We start from the raw sequence: 14,503 nt of genomic DNA on the forward strand, positions 1-14,503 counted from the left end.
AATGTAAACATTTTGAACCCTTACTACCGGCTCTCGATAATTCTACACTAAAGATCTTTGGAAGAAATTCAATGAATATTTTGTGAACGAAATGTTTATACAAATTTTACACTATGATTTCATCCATCACGGTTCAATTTTACTTTTGAGGAAAATGGTCATTTAAAATATTGACGCGATAGGTTTCTTTATCAAATATTATAACTAGAAATAAAACTTTTCTTCTGAAAGCACGCAAAAATACTCTGAAGATTAAAGAAATGATTATTGCAATTAATAAAATTATAAATTAATTGGCTGGAATATTCTTTGTGTACAAGAGTCTTACAGTATATATTAACAACTAGGTGTTGCTTGCGGCTTCGACTGCGTAAATAGTCGTTCCCGACACAAAATTTGCTAAAATGCAACACGACGCTTGCGCCATCTATTTAAAAAAATCTATTGTTTGCCATAGAACTAATTTACCGCGATCAAAAGTAGCATTTATTATGAGTTAATTCAACATATAGTCTACCTATATGCCAAGTTTTATTCAAATCTGTTTACCAGTTTCCGTGTTTACTTCTAACATACATACAAACATCCAAACAATCTCACAATCGTTCGCATTTACAACATTAGTGAGATTTCTATCAGAAACATGTACACACCTAACTTATCTTCAATTTTATATTCGAGAAATATGATTGTAGTAAGTATAAGGGCCACGTACCCTCGTAGGCATAAGTAATTGTTTTTGCGGCTAATTCTCTCTCTTCCCGTTTCTTTTGGGGCGCGTTCCGAAATTACATTTTTATTTAGTTAAATCGACGGATGGAGGGGAGCTCGATTGCTTTTTGATAAGTTAATTTCGTTCTTATTCCAAAGGGTTATTGGTTTTTTAATGCATGTCGCGACAAAAATTGATTTAAAACAATTGTTTATTTTGAATTTTGTCAAATGTCATATATATATTTTTTTATTTGGCACTTTTACTTCGAATTTCAAATTATATTTTTTTTTCCTTCGCCCTAAGAGGACAGTTCAAATTATATAAGTATGATTTAGGCACAGATTATATGAGAGTACAAGATTTAGGCACACATTTAAACGCCAGGGTGGTAGGTACCAATAACTATTAGTAACTCAATTCTGTAATACCTAGTATCAAAATAAGCCTTAATTACGTTTTTAAATTATATTTCCTAAATACTGGCTGACCGATCCGTAAATTTTATAATCATTATTGCCTTTAAAATTATACACCCGGTCTCAAGTTAGTTACAATTATCTCACGATATTAAATTGGATGAACCATGCTCACGCCATCCGGTCTGGTGCTTATAGATCAAAACCTGAATTGAGATCATTCTAGATTTTTAAGTAAAAAATCTAGTCTACCTTTATAATTTGAAGCTTGATTTTCTACCGCATTAATCGGATAAGTTTGAAAGAGTCACAGTATTCGGAAAGTTTTAGGCTTCAGTAACACGACATAAAATATAAGTCCAAGGTTTTGAATCTATTCAATGAAAACAAGCATAAAAAAGCGGTCTTTATAAATTAACTATGCGCAATAATGATTTGAAAACTTTATAACTGTTTATTGCGTCTTTTTCCTTATATTGCCTCAAAGAGGATTTTGGGGTTAGGACATTGAAATGAGATGAGATTCGTAGTAACTCTGTAGATCTTTTATTTTTAATCTTTCACACAACTAAATTACCATCTCATTTCACAGCGGATTCACTGCTAGGCTCCGGTTCAGACGAAGAAGAAGAGGACGAGTCAAGAGCTGCGAATAACTCGAGTAGTCCTGCGCATGCGCCGCACCCAGCGCTGCATTCAGAACTATCACACAATGGAGACACGAAGCCGCACGAAGACTCAGAGGACCAGGTTGGTACATAATATGTTAAAGATAGAGAGACTATCTTCTGGAACAAAATTTTGAATTTTAATAGAATTAAGTAGATATTTTGCATCGATTTATCTAGAATTGAAATTTATTTAATAAAACAATTATGAAGAATTTCTTGAACGATTCTTGTTTAGCTACCTACGTAAAAATAGAAATATAAAAAGAGTATTTTTTTTTCTATTCCAAATGACCATTCTCGTTTGCTGAGGAAAATGAAACGACTTTAGTGCTTATTCTGATGAAATAAATACTTTTGCATGTCTTCAAAAGTCAATATACCGTTTGAAAATTCTACGTGGATAATAATCAAATGCCAATATTATTCATTTAAAATCATCGACCATCCGAACTAGTTAGCGAAGTGCCGGGACCACATTGTCGCATTCAGTTGTTTCTCTTCCCGACTCAGGGCTCGCTGGATGGGGACCCCGAGACGCGGGACTCGCAGGCCGAGAACAAGTCTCCGGACGACGGCAATGGCGGCTCCAAGCGGAGAGGCCCTCGGACCACCATCAAGGCGAAGCAGTTGGAGATATTGAAGTCAGCATTCTCACAGACGCCGAAGCCGACGCGGCATATACGAGAGCAACTAGCCAAGGAGACGGGATTGCCTATGAGAGTTATACAGGTATGACATTTTTTTATAAGTTTAATCATTAACAGCCTGAATGTTCTAAACCCACCATAATGTTACATTAGTAACGATCAAGAAAAAATACTATAGAAGTATAATAATAATATTAGATGTTTTTAGGGTAGAAAAGCAGATAAACAAAATACTAAACAATACGTTTCGATGTCTAATTAATCTACAAATCATTATAAGTATAAATCGTATAAACGAAATCAGTTACAATAGGAATTATCATTCGATACAGATAAATATAATTCCACAAATAATAGAAAGTATAAAGTAGGTATCTAGTACGGGATTAAATCAACCATCCCAAAGCGAAAGCCCGTCTCGATTGTTCCCGCATTACCCGCTGGGTCTCAATACAAGCAAAAACGCCATTTTGGGAAATATTAATACGACCGTGGCCAACTTTATTGCATTTACCAGAACTTATTTGATAATTATTTCACAATAGTAATGTTTTATAAGCTTTCGTTTGACATCAAATAAAGTATGAAATGAATTCGCTTTGTAGAACGGTGAGTGGATTCGACCATTTGTCAATTCATGTTTCGGACAATAGCCGCTGATATATTGAATAATGCTTATGCCAAATCCGTTTGAAAAATCAGTTTTAATGTTATGATTTTGGTTTTTGTATTCGATTTCGTCGTATTACTCGAGTGTTGGAGTAAGCGTGATGCTCTTATTGTTTTTTTATTTGGCATAAGTCCTGTTGGTTTCTCTGAAATGTTATTAAATCGAATTTGATGTTAGTGTAAACGTAATTCTTCCTTGTTCGAAGGAGTCATCGAATGCATAGCTTGTGTTTTGGTTATATTTCCTCCACTTTTTCGTGTACAAATTTCGTCCTTATTACAAGTTAAAAAGTTTGTTTAGTTTTTTCTTTATCCTGGAGTGTAAATACATAGTTAAGCATTATTTCCACCCTATCATGTAACAGGGAGGTATTCTATCGCCATATCACGCATAAACTCTAATCGCGAACAGCTCTCGTATGTTTTTCGAATTAAAAACTTAATTCGGATTCCTAATCCTTCGGATCAGACCCTGGATCTCATTGATTGTTACTGATAAAGTAACAAACTTAGTTTTTCATAATATTCCGATTTTAACAGTAGTTATAGACAAAACTAGGTACAGATTATCTACTATGTAGAAGAACGATATTTCGTAACTATGACTTCACAATAGTAAATGAGAGACTGACGACACCTTCGCGAATACATTTATAGCAAAATCGTGATGTAAGCCACGCGATATAACCATACCATAAAGCGTGTATAATATGTAGGTATATATAACAGATTAGTTATGCGCTGATCCGCCCGTGTATAAATCAGTACTCAAGGTAAAAAGTAGCCTACTGCTGTAACATAATATATTATACAACAGAAAATAAATTGTGTAAAACACCGCTATTCGCAGTATATGGAGATTTGAGTTTCACGAGAGCTTAAGTTAATATCATAGGTTTAGAATTCATATGAATTTCATGCACTAAGACGCGCCCCACTACTTTCCCTATTCGCATAAAGTATGCGTGAGCTTTATGAGCGCATACGCACTACGATGGACAGCGTCGGGGAAGTGCAATATCACGTGACATAAAAAATATAGAATTATTACAATAAAAAACTATTTTACGAATTTTATCGCGGCTTTTATTTTATAATTTTCTCCCGACGTTTCGAAAACGTTGCAGTCTTCGTGGTCACGAGGAGGAGTGTCGACTGACGGAAGTAAATTATAATTATGATTATAATTATGCGACAAAATACGAAAATAGTTTTATAATGTCTAACATTCGCGTAAACATAAGACATCATTATATAAAACTAGCTGACCCGACAGACGTTGTCCCGTCTTAACTTTGAAATTGCAGCGCGCATTCTATCAAACGCTGACAGTTATTTTAAACATTATTGACAGTTATATAAAATAAATATTTTAGTTAAGTTTTCTTAAATTTTCTAATTTTCCGCGCAATTTTTTAAATTTTTTCTTTCATAAGAACTTTCTCCTGACAATAACAAACACAACAAAAAAAAATAGTGAATTCAGTCCAGCCGTTCATGCGTGATGGCGTGACCAAGGGAAATAGGGATTAATTTTTATATATATTATTAATCAAAAGTTTCGTATCAGTATCAATTTTAATTGTGACGTTTTTGTCATTTACGCGATATTAAACTATCCCCAATGAGAGGCAAATCATGAGAAAAATAATGTAATACGTATAAATAGGCTTCTTCGAGGTTTAAATGACCTAATTGGTTTTAATCTGTCCACTAGTTTTATATGACAGTTGATTGAATAAACATAGATCTGAAAGCGTGACTGCTCTTTGAAGTGAGACATCGCGTCAAATAGTTTCGTGTTTTATTATCGATTAGTTAAGTAATATAGTTGTTTTTCATTGTTTTGACGATATTCTAAACAATTGGTCGAGGTATTTACTGTTTATTTTTAGTTCAATCTAAAATATTGTATATAAATATCCTACTTATTTCATGTAATGATCTCATTATTACATAAAAGAATTAAGCCTTATTAATGATAACTTTAAATTAGTGCTTTGTTTCTTTAACTTTCAAATTGTTTGATATAATAATCAGCTTTTTGGTAAAGAAACTACATTCTTTAAATTAAGTTTTCCCGATTTTTATACGGAATCTGAAATAAATGTAAAAATAGGTAAATGCCGACTCATGACATTACATAGGCAGACGAATATTAAAAACCTTACACTATGATTCACCGTCTGAAATTGCGTAAAAACTATGAATAATTGAAAATGGGCGCACTTGATTGGTCGGCGCCTAAGCATTTATTTTATTGTTACTATACAAAAAAATTGTACATGTCAAAAAAAATATGTGCTGGCACGCTCGCCGTAAAATTGATTTACACAAAACATTCATACATCACGCACAGAGTTCCACGAGGGCCGGATTTAGAATTTTTCAGGGGAGTCATAAAACTTGCGATTCAACCTTATCTTAAAATCTAACCGATTCGCGCGAAGTTCCGAGTTTCCGCCTCTGTATTACCCCTATGACGCAAACTTATCTACTCTTGCCGCCTATGGTGGCTCTTCCTACCCCTAGATACGGTTCTTCAGTTGTCCTGTCAGTTGTAAATGGCCTGTGCTTGAGAGTCGCGAATTGATGGCCGCGTCCGCGTGGCGACGTGACAAATGTACTAATTAAACCCGCCTGGCCTTTCTATTAATCATGGATTTTCACGTGGATTTATTTTGTATTGCTGGAATTGTAAGGAAATTGTTTTGTTTATTTTTTTGACAGTAAACTAACAGTGATAACTTGTATACGCATTTGGTTTTTTTTACTAAGTCATGATACTTAATACTGATGAATCATTGTGATCAGCCAGTATCAGCTATAGCTGGCCATATTACAAATAAAAAACAAACTGCATGCAGTCTATCTAATCAAGCCACACCTTGAATGCAAACTCCAGAACCACCACCGAACACATGGATACGCGATTCTCCACACCGCAGCAGATGTCTGTCAAAAGATCCGTCCGTCTGTCCGTCACGCTTTTTGCGCTGCTTCCTCTTTGTTTCAGTTTTTGTTGCACTCGGTTTCCGAACGTAAAAAACAACGTTTACGTTTTTACGAACGTCTGGTACTGTTTGTAAACGTAACGCGGACTTGTCGATGAAGCAACTGCTAAGCGGTTCTATTAGGTAAAGTATCAATAAAGAATTTATCGGCTTCATTTGTAATGATAAAGAAACTATTAGTCGTTTCTCGTGGCGGGCTTATATTTTACAATGCGCAGTAATTGTCTGATGTTCATAATATACTATGTCAAAGATTATAAATGTTCAAAGTAATTAAAATAGGAAAACACTGAGCCATAATCATCATTCAAGTAAAAGAGTCTGGAGTACATATCTCAAAGTGTCATACTTGCCCATTAGACACCTAGGCACTTAGTTAACTTTTTAAAAGTATTTATACTGCTGTGAAAAACAACCATGACGTTAAACGGTATTCTGGAAAAAACATGAGCAATTTTTTTACAGTTTTTGGAGCCTCGTAATTTTATTTATTTACGTCATTGTATTAGTTTGTGATTTTCATCTTTAATATTAGCTAACTATCAGACGTACTGGTGGTTTACCCTATTGACTCACGAAACTGGGCCCTTATTCTGTATGATAGTGTAAACGCGTAACGCGGCCGTGTCATGTTATCTTCGAGAAATGTGCGTGGAATGGTATTCTGTAAGCCAAATTTCTATAGTCCTAAACATGATGCGTTGTGTTCCGTGCTTGTTATGCACTGTCAAAATAACGTGCGGGATAGAGAATAAGGCCCCTGTACGACATACGACTAAAACCCTGTAATCCAAAAGGTGGTTATCTAATGACCGTCATGTTATAAACTTTAAACACGATAAAATGAAGAAATCAAATTTATAAGCAATCCAATAGCCTATTTATATGAATCAAACCAAATGTTATCTAATGTGCTACGTTAAAATTAAAATTCATTAATAGAACTAAGCAAATAAACAACCTCAACATCTGTTACAAATATTGACACAAGCAATCAAAGTGTTTTCCACAAACAATGTCGAGTATGTTAAGTGGGCTCGTAAACATTTTTTCTCTGCCATCCGTCAAGCGGCGGCAGATCGCGCGTGTCAAATGTTCCACGCACATGTGTCAGCGCATAACTGTAAAATGGAGTTTTTGTTTCATAATTCCGGATTTAGCTAGTTAACGCCGGTGCGTGTGAAATTCTTTGATGACACCGCGCATCGTAGTTTTCGCCTATGTAATCGATTCATCACGGTGTTTTATTGCAATTTGTATATCGTCTAGTTTAAAATTACAAATTTCACGACGCCAGGGCCGTTTTTATGTGGATTAGCGAACCCGCTGTGTGAAATTTTACAAAATACTCAACAAGATGGCTCTTTTCGAAAGTTAATCCGGTTTTAACCGATTTAAAAAGTATTTTTAATGCCGGTCTTAAGAGATTGCACTCGTTGTTTGTATAATGTGGTGTTTTTTGTGTTATGTTATTCACAATTTGATGCGGTGGTATTTTCTAGATTCTTTTCATCCGATATTACGAGTAACTTGAAAAACAGACGCAATCAAAGTTACTGTTATTTTTTCAAAAGAACAATTAATGGCTGTGGGTTTTCATTACAGTTTGATATAATATATCTTATCTACAAGCTACCTTACGCCATTTTATACTGACTAAAGTTAATCATACAACATACGCACACGATATTCTCATTACTACAACCACGTACCCGTCGCCGGGGAATGCAGGAAGATCAGAAAATAAACACAACCGAAGTACCTTAGTTGTCAGTGTCACCCGAGCGCGAAACGAGAAAAAAACGAAGTTAGATATTTTAATAAGTTCATATATCTCAGAATCTCCGGCGTGACGGCCCTGTCGACGCGCGACGAGCCCTTATTGGCTCATATTTTATTTTGACAGCTCGTGTAGTTAGCGTCTAACTGCGGTTGTCGCGTCGCGGAAAATATTTTATTGTGTGATAATTTTATAAAATAATTGTATTGGACTGGTACTGAAAGTTTAATAATAAGACATTGCTGTTTATATGTATGCTTCAACACAATATGATAGTTTGTTTCTTTTTTTCTGTATTATTATATTTAGTTAGTACTTAACATTCTAGGATACTTTTTTAGATTTATTATTTTGTTAATGAGCAACAGTTGAAATGTTTTTAGGTATTCTCGTAGTTTATAGAGACTGTATTAAACATTATGTCACCGTGGATGGTTAATTCGCAAGAGGTTAAGTTCGCAAAAGGTAAGCTAAAGTTTATCGGAGACTTTACTTAGGACTATCGATTTACGACGCTCGTGGTTTCAAACTGTACTATGTACTTATGTATATATCTACTCTTTAAAAGAGGTGCGAGCTACAAACAAAGCTCATCTCATTTCGGACACTGCTGTAGCGCAATTTTTGCACAAACATTTAACATCGATCAATCATAACGCGAACCAACCATTACTCACTGCGCGCCAAAACGCGTACGATGACATTTCGCATTACAAAGCCGACCACACACGAATCGACAGTCCACGCACTGGCTACGCGACGCCGACTTGCCACACGGTATATAAATTAATAAACGAATTAATTCACAATTATTTACATCGAACAAATGTCGTCGGTTCGTGGTTACATTTTACAAATTACTTATTACACGAAGAAACTTACTGTATTAGCATTTATAATGCTCAAGATCATCAATCATCGTTAATTACTGTTCGGCAAGACAATTATTTGCCCCCGATAACCTCGCCGCAACATTTTTTATCCATACGTATCTATTACGACTGATAGTAAAATTTTTATGTCATCTGTATCGACGAAGACGTGTTAATTAAAAATTGCCTATCTGTCACTTTTGAAATGTCACATTTACATATTCACACGATAAAGTTTACGTAAGAATAAAATTTACTCGAATATATTCGTATAATTTATGATCATTAAGATTAGAAAGTTAATCATAATTAATGGCTTAGTATCAGAAAAATAGTCGTAAATCTGCGGTTTGATGTTTTCCTCAGCGGACAGTGCTAGTGTTATGTTGAGAAATTAGGTAATTCCCACACGGAAGCATCGTCGGTTGATTGATAGCGCTCTTATAAAAACTGTTTGTCAGCGGAGTGGTGAACATGTTATTATGTCACCACCGAGTAGCGGCACCGGCTACCGCGGTGACGTGCCCTGATTAATGTGTCCGTCATGTGCACGGAGTACGGACCACGGGCGGCTTAATGCTCGCTCTTGTCTATGGTCATTAGCTGTCGCCATCGCCGTCGCGTTGTCTGTGGTCAGTGAAAAAGAAAATCAACGCTCAGTTAATTTTTAATACACAACCAAATGATCTCGATGCAGTGTCGTTGTTATTTAAATAAAATTTCAAATTACAACACCGACGTAGGTAAGCTTTTGGTAGTTTTTTAAAAATATTGCTCTGGTCAATTAAGACGAGAGCCGAGTAAACGTCAGTGTCGAAATCAAGAGTTGAATGAGCCGTACATCGGCGGTCGCACGAGCATATCTCATGTTTTAATGTGCGTCGGCCACTTTGAACTGACCCAAATACTATAACTTGCACGAGTTATGGGCCAAACGGGTAAAAGCTTGTGACCGCATCTTTACAGCCGGCGTGGACCGAGCATCGGGACGGGTTTTACGACAGATTGTTCGGACTTTTTTAATTCGTCCTGTTGTCTATAATTTATACGAAGAAAGGGCTTTACATGATCCACATACAAGAGGAATGTAATGTGATTTTTTTTGAGTCATGTTTTCGAAGTTCATTACATAGATATTTTAGATGTATTGGGAATTTCAATTGACGAAACCAGGTACAAATCGTATTGAATTTAGTCGTTTACAAAAATTAAAGAGCACATGTAGGTACTACAAAAACGTGTCACGACAAATTATAAAATCCCACTCAACAGCGCCTCTAAATCAGGGACGGCACAACGTAAATTTTAATTTTTAATTCACATAATATTAAAACAACGGTGTGGTACACAATAAAATAGTTGTTTTACAGCGTTATATCGTGTCAATTGTCGTAAAAATGCCAGCCGCGCTGCCCGTGGCGGGATTTGCATCAAAAGATGACGTTCACTGTGCTTATTGTGCATAAACACCATGAAATGTCTCGGCCCCATCTCGCGGCCGCGGTGTTATGGTCGATTACTCGGTGAAACTACTCGGAGGGATTTTTTCCGTTCTGTAAAAATTCTCTGACCTCATTTATGCATTGCTTAACCCATTGGTATTGTTAAATGTGGATTTTTATGTTGAATCTTTTAAATTCGCGATAAAAATGTACTTTACAAATTTAAATAAAAATCGTGGAAGAAAAAAATTGTGCGAAAATCGATGTGATTTAGAAAAAAGTTTTTGAATTTTTAAAGTTTCATACGAATGCTTCTTCCAAAAAACTTTTTTATTATAAGACAAAACGATATGGATCGATTTTGAATAACGTTAAAACTTCTGTGTAGGAATTTCTTGAACAATTGATATGATTTATTATCACGAAGACAGAAGCACCTTGCAACGAATGGCAGGTGCGGCACCACAAAGGGCTATGACGAAAGCAATAAATTATTAATTATGACAAAAAGCCGCGTCTTATAATACACATATAGTTTTGCAGAAATATTATGAAAAAAATTTGGAGAGCGGCGCCAAAAACCTTTTGTCTAAAAGACGTCCCGCGGGCACACTGTGCGGCGGTGGACAAAGAGAGGCAAAGTTGCCGACGCGGCGTGCACACTGGGACAAAAGGGCACCCCGTGCGGACAAAAAATGACATCATTTATTTTATTGCTCCGAGTGAGAATGTGGCACATTAATATTGCGTAGGGCTTAATGTTCTGATCGCCCTAGGCTGGCCATCACTCAATCTGTTTCTTGTAGCAATTCGGAGTGTTTTTGTAACAAGGTTTATTAAATTTTTTCTCTTTATACTATTTACGTGTTTCATGAGGCTTCATAGACTTTAAAATTAAGTTTTTTGACTGCTAATTTCAGAGGTAGGAAACTTTCTAAATATGGAATGCGTAAATTAAAAAGTTTATGACCCTTGTAACGCAATAATGTCTAATAACTGAATATCAAAATATCAGTGAATTATAAATTGACACATGATTTATAGCCGCGTATCAATAACATACCAAAAAGAACATCAAACACGTCTCAATTTGCTTATAGGCGTGTAGGGCTGTCACTATTATTTTTTAAGAGTTTTATATCGTATAAGTATTTTTATTACTGTAATTAGATAAATTCTTGATTTTCTGCACCTAGGCCCTCAGAAGACTCCGCCGATTCCCTATAGTATCGTAAAGCAAGGTTATTAGTAGACTAGTACAAATCCTTACATAATATAAATCTCAATCTCCAGCCGCGTTTGTGTGTCTGAATGCGGCAAACTCAAAAATTACCGAACTAATTTGGCGTGGATATAGTTTAAGACCCTGGGAAGGACATAAGCTGATATTTATTCTGAAAAATCTATTTCACGCGAGTGAAGCTGCGAGCAAAAGCTAGTACACAATAAAATATTTTAATTTGATTTGAAGAATAATTTACAATAAGTTACTCGAACTGTAGACGTAGAATCAAAGAATCGAACAAAATAAATATCATAATAAAAAAAAAGAAATACGCGCCCTAGTGCCACTACTCTAAGACAATACTTCCGAGCGGCAACATCACACTTTATTCAGAAATACACTCACGCACATGCCATATTCGCACTAAACTAGACAATTATAAAAAAATTAGAAAAGTAAAACTGGCATTATTGACGAAAATATTTTTTATTCATGGATGATTTTTGGCACAATGTTAAGCAAAAGTAAAAACGAGGTGTCATTTATTACCGTAATATCAAAATGACCCTGTACAAGATTTTATTTCAAGTATTCGCACTTTCCCAGAGGTGTATAATATCTATGCCTAGATAAAGTCATTACCATATAATCTAGCATTTTATCGGCTTAACATGCCGACACCTGATAGGCCCTCTCTCCTTTTGAGGTTTAATAGATACTTATAAATATATTAATATAATTGCAGATAAATGGTTTTATGGTGCATATTATGTTTTTTTTTCTAAGAGAATACCATAATTGACTATAATGGTCATGTTTATTTCTAATAGGAATGACATGTAAATATACCTTTATTGAACAAGTTCTCTCCTTTTTACACCAAAGAGGTTATTAAACACACACTGCGTTATACTTGGTAATTAATTCTGGTTCTAGTTAAAAACTGTTTCTAGAAACTTAAAGTATAATTATGAATTGTACATATAGAGTTTTATCTCAGGATGGTAATTTCAATAACTAAGGTCCTATGCACACGATATACTTGTATGCACCGACGACGCGGACTTGCGCTCTTTCAACATGCATTATATGTGAAAATCCGGTTATTGACTGAGTTCACTACGCGTTTTAATTTACAGCTCAATGTAAAAAACATCATGTGCATAGCTTCAAAGTACTGATCTTCAATCTCTATGTTTAAAGGAACGGTTGCAGTCACTAGCCTTGATATACACCTGTATATGTATTTTAAATATAATCAATACAAAACAAGCAGCCCTGTCCATCTGAGGTACAAAATGGCGCCCACGGACCATCGATCATCGTACTACGTTGATTTATTAATTCAACGCTCGTTGCCACTACATGAATATACAAAACTAATTATTGGATCTTTGTGCCAACATTATCCACTATATGTGTTGCATTTAAATATGTATTTAGGTTTCCTAGCCGGGTTTTAAAGTCTTAAGAATCTTTAGATGCAAAACTTATGACTTTTCTCTGTTCTCATGACTTCTAATGTCACACCAGTAGTATTGACATAAAAGTAATTTAAAATACGTCGGAAAATAAATAAAAAATATTACGTAGACCTGTTAGCTCTACTAAACTAATTTATTTTGACACATTTTTCTGTGCATATGGAAAATGTAGAGCTCATCTTGTGTCGTGACACTGATAAATCTGTCTACATTGTTTTTTCTTTGTGGGTGCGCCAACGCAATTAGCTATATTTTTAAATATACGATTTGTAAAGTTTGAATGTTCTTCAACGAAATAAGTAGATATTCATTGAGATTAAGTCTTTGTACAGTTTTTTTCCTTACCTTGACAAGCATACTTAGATGCGACCAAATAATCAATAGCCCTGAATTTATTTTTTACCACCAATATTGATATAGTTTTTGTGTAGACTGTAAAGATCCATACCGTAGGATCTTTATAATATAAAGGTTATTGACCATTTCAGCCCATTTCCCAGCTGCTACGAGCCACGTACCCGCTTTTTACGCTCTGCGCCACTAGTGACGTGACAATATCAATATCGATGCGGGAGTTGTGATGCTATTTAATTTATTTGTTATGAAAAGCAGTTCTGCTTTGATTTTTTGGATAATTATTTAGTTTCACGGACCATAGTATCTACGGTAACGGTTTTTTCATATTTACTGATGTTTGTGAATGGATTCTACTTTTTATAGAAATAATTAGAATATAATTGCGTCTGAAGGAAACTACACCGTTGATTTTACTGTATGCTTATAATTCTGCCAAGATGTCGATAGATCAGACTCAGTTTCAAACAGATTATTGAAGTAAAGATGCTTTCCCCGGTTTCCTAATTTCACAAAAACCGTTGTGGCGTGTTTAATTGCATAAAATGTTTTGGCGCAACGTCGGCTCGGACAATGGTGCGGTCACGGTCTGCGGATCGAAGGCCGCTGTGATTCCGCGTTGTGACGCTCTCCTACCGACCTCAGTCGCTTCCTGCTGTCTCTATTCCGCATGTCAGGTGGTGTGAATACCACGGTGTCCATGTCTCTAAGAAGTTTGTGAGTATTGTATAGGGGATTATATATGTCCTCGGTGAAGGAGTGAATAAGTGAGATGGTATTAGCTGGTTAAATATTAGGTGATGTAAAATTTACGTAGAGTCAACCTGAGTATAAGTTGTTGCAATAGGAGGAATTGGTTTTTAATAGTTTTAATTATCGTAGGTTTTTTTTTACACTATTATCGTTGGGTTACCTTAACCAATAGTCCCAAGTAGCCGCATTAAATTCGCATGAACTTTTTGAAACTATTTTGGTATTTGACTGTAGACCGACATGGTTTACAAAGACTGCTACGTTATCAGATATTTGTACGCAATGCCATCTATTATTTAAAACACAAAACGCAAACTTACAAATGAGAAATAACGCAAGAAGCCGTGTTTATTTTGCAGCAACATCCGAACGCGGATACAAATGATTGCACGTACAGTCTCAATTACTCACGATCTCTATTTGCTAATACTCCAACTGCGGTTGTGGATATGATTTACATA

At 35.4% G+C, this 14,503-nt stretch overlaps 1 protein-coding gene across 2 annotated transcripts in view; it reads left to right on the top strand.

Moving 5' to 3' along the window:
• The window catches only part of LOC115441363 (LIM/homeobox protein Lhx1), a 71,475-nt gene that overhangs the window by 43,489 nt on the left and 13,483 nt on the right, over nucleotides 1–14,503 (top strand). For both annotated transcript variants that reach the window (XM_030166129.2, XM_030166130.2), the window contains exons 4-5: nucleotides 1,724–1,881; nucleotides 2,313–2,531. In XM_030166129.2, the coding sequence (XP_030021989.1) occupies nucleotides 1,724–1,881; nucleotides 2,313–2,531 (377 nt within the window). The remainder of the gene's footprint in view (nucleotides 1–1,723; nucleotides 1,882–2,312; nucleotides 2,532–14,503) is intronic.

The sequence above is a fragment of the Manduca sexta genome, chromosome 9, assembly GCF_014839805.1.
Source record: "Manduca sexta isolate Smith_Timp_Sample1 chromosome 9, JHU_Msex_v1.0, whole genome shotgun sequence".
Taxonomy (NCBI): Eukaryota; Metazoa; Arthropoda; class Insecta; order Lepidoptera; family Sphingidae; genus Manduca; species Manduca sexta.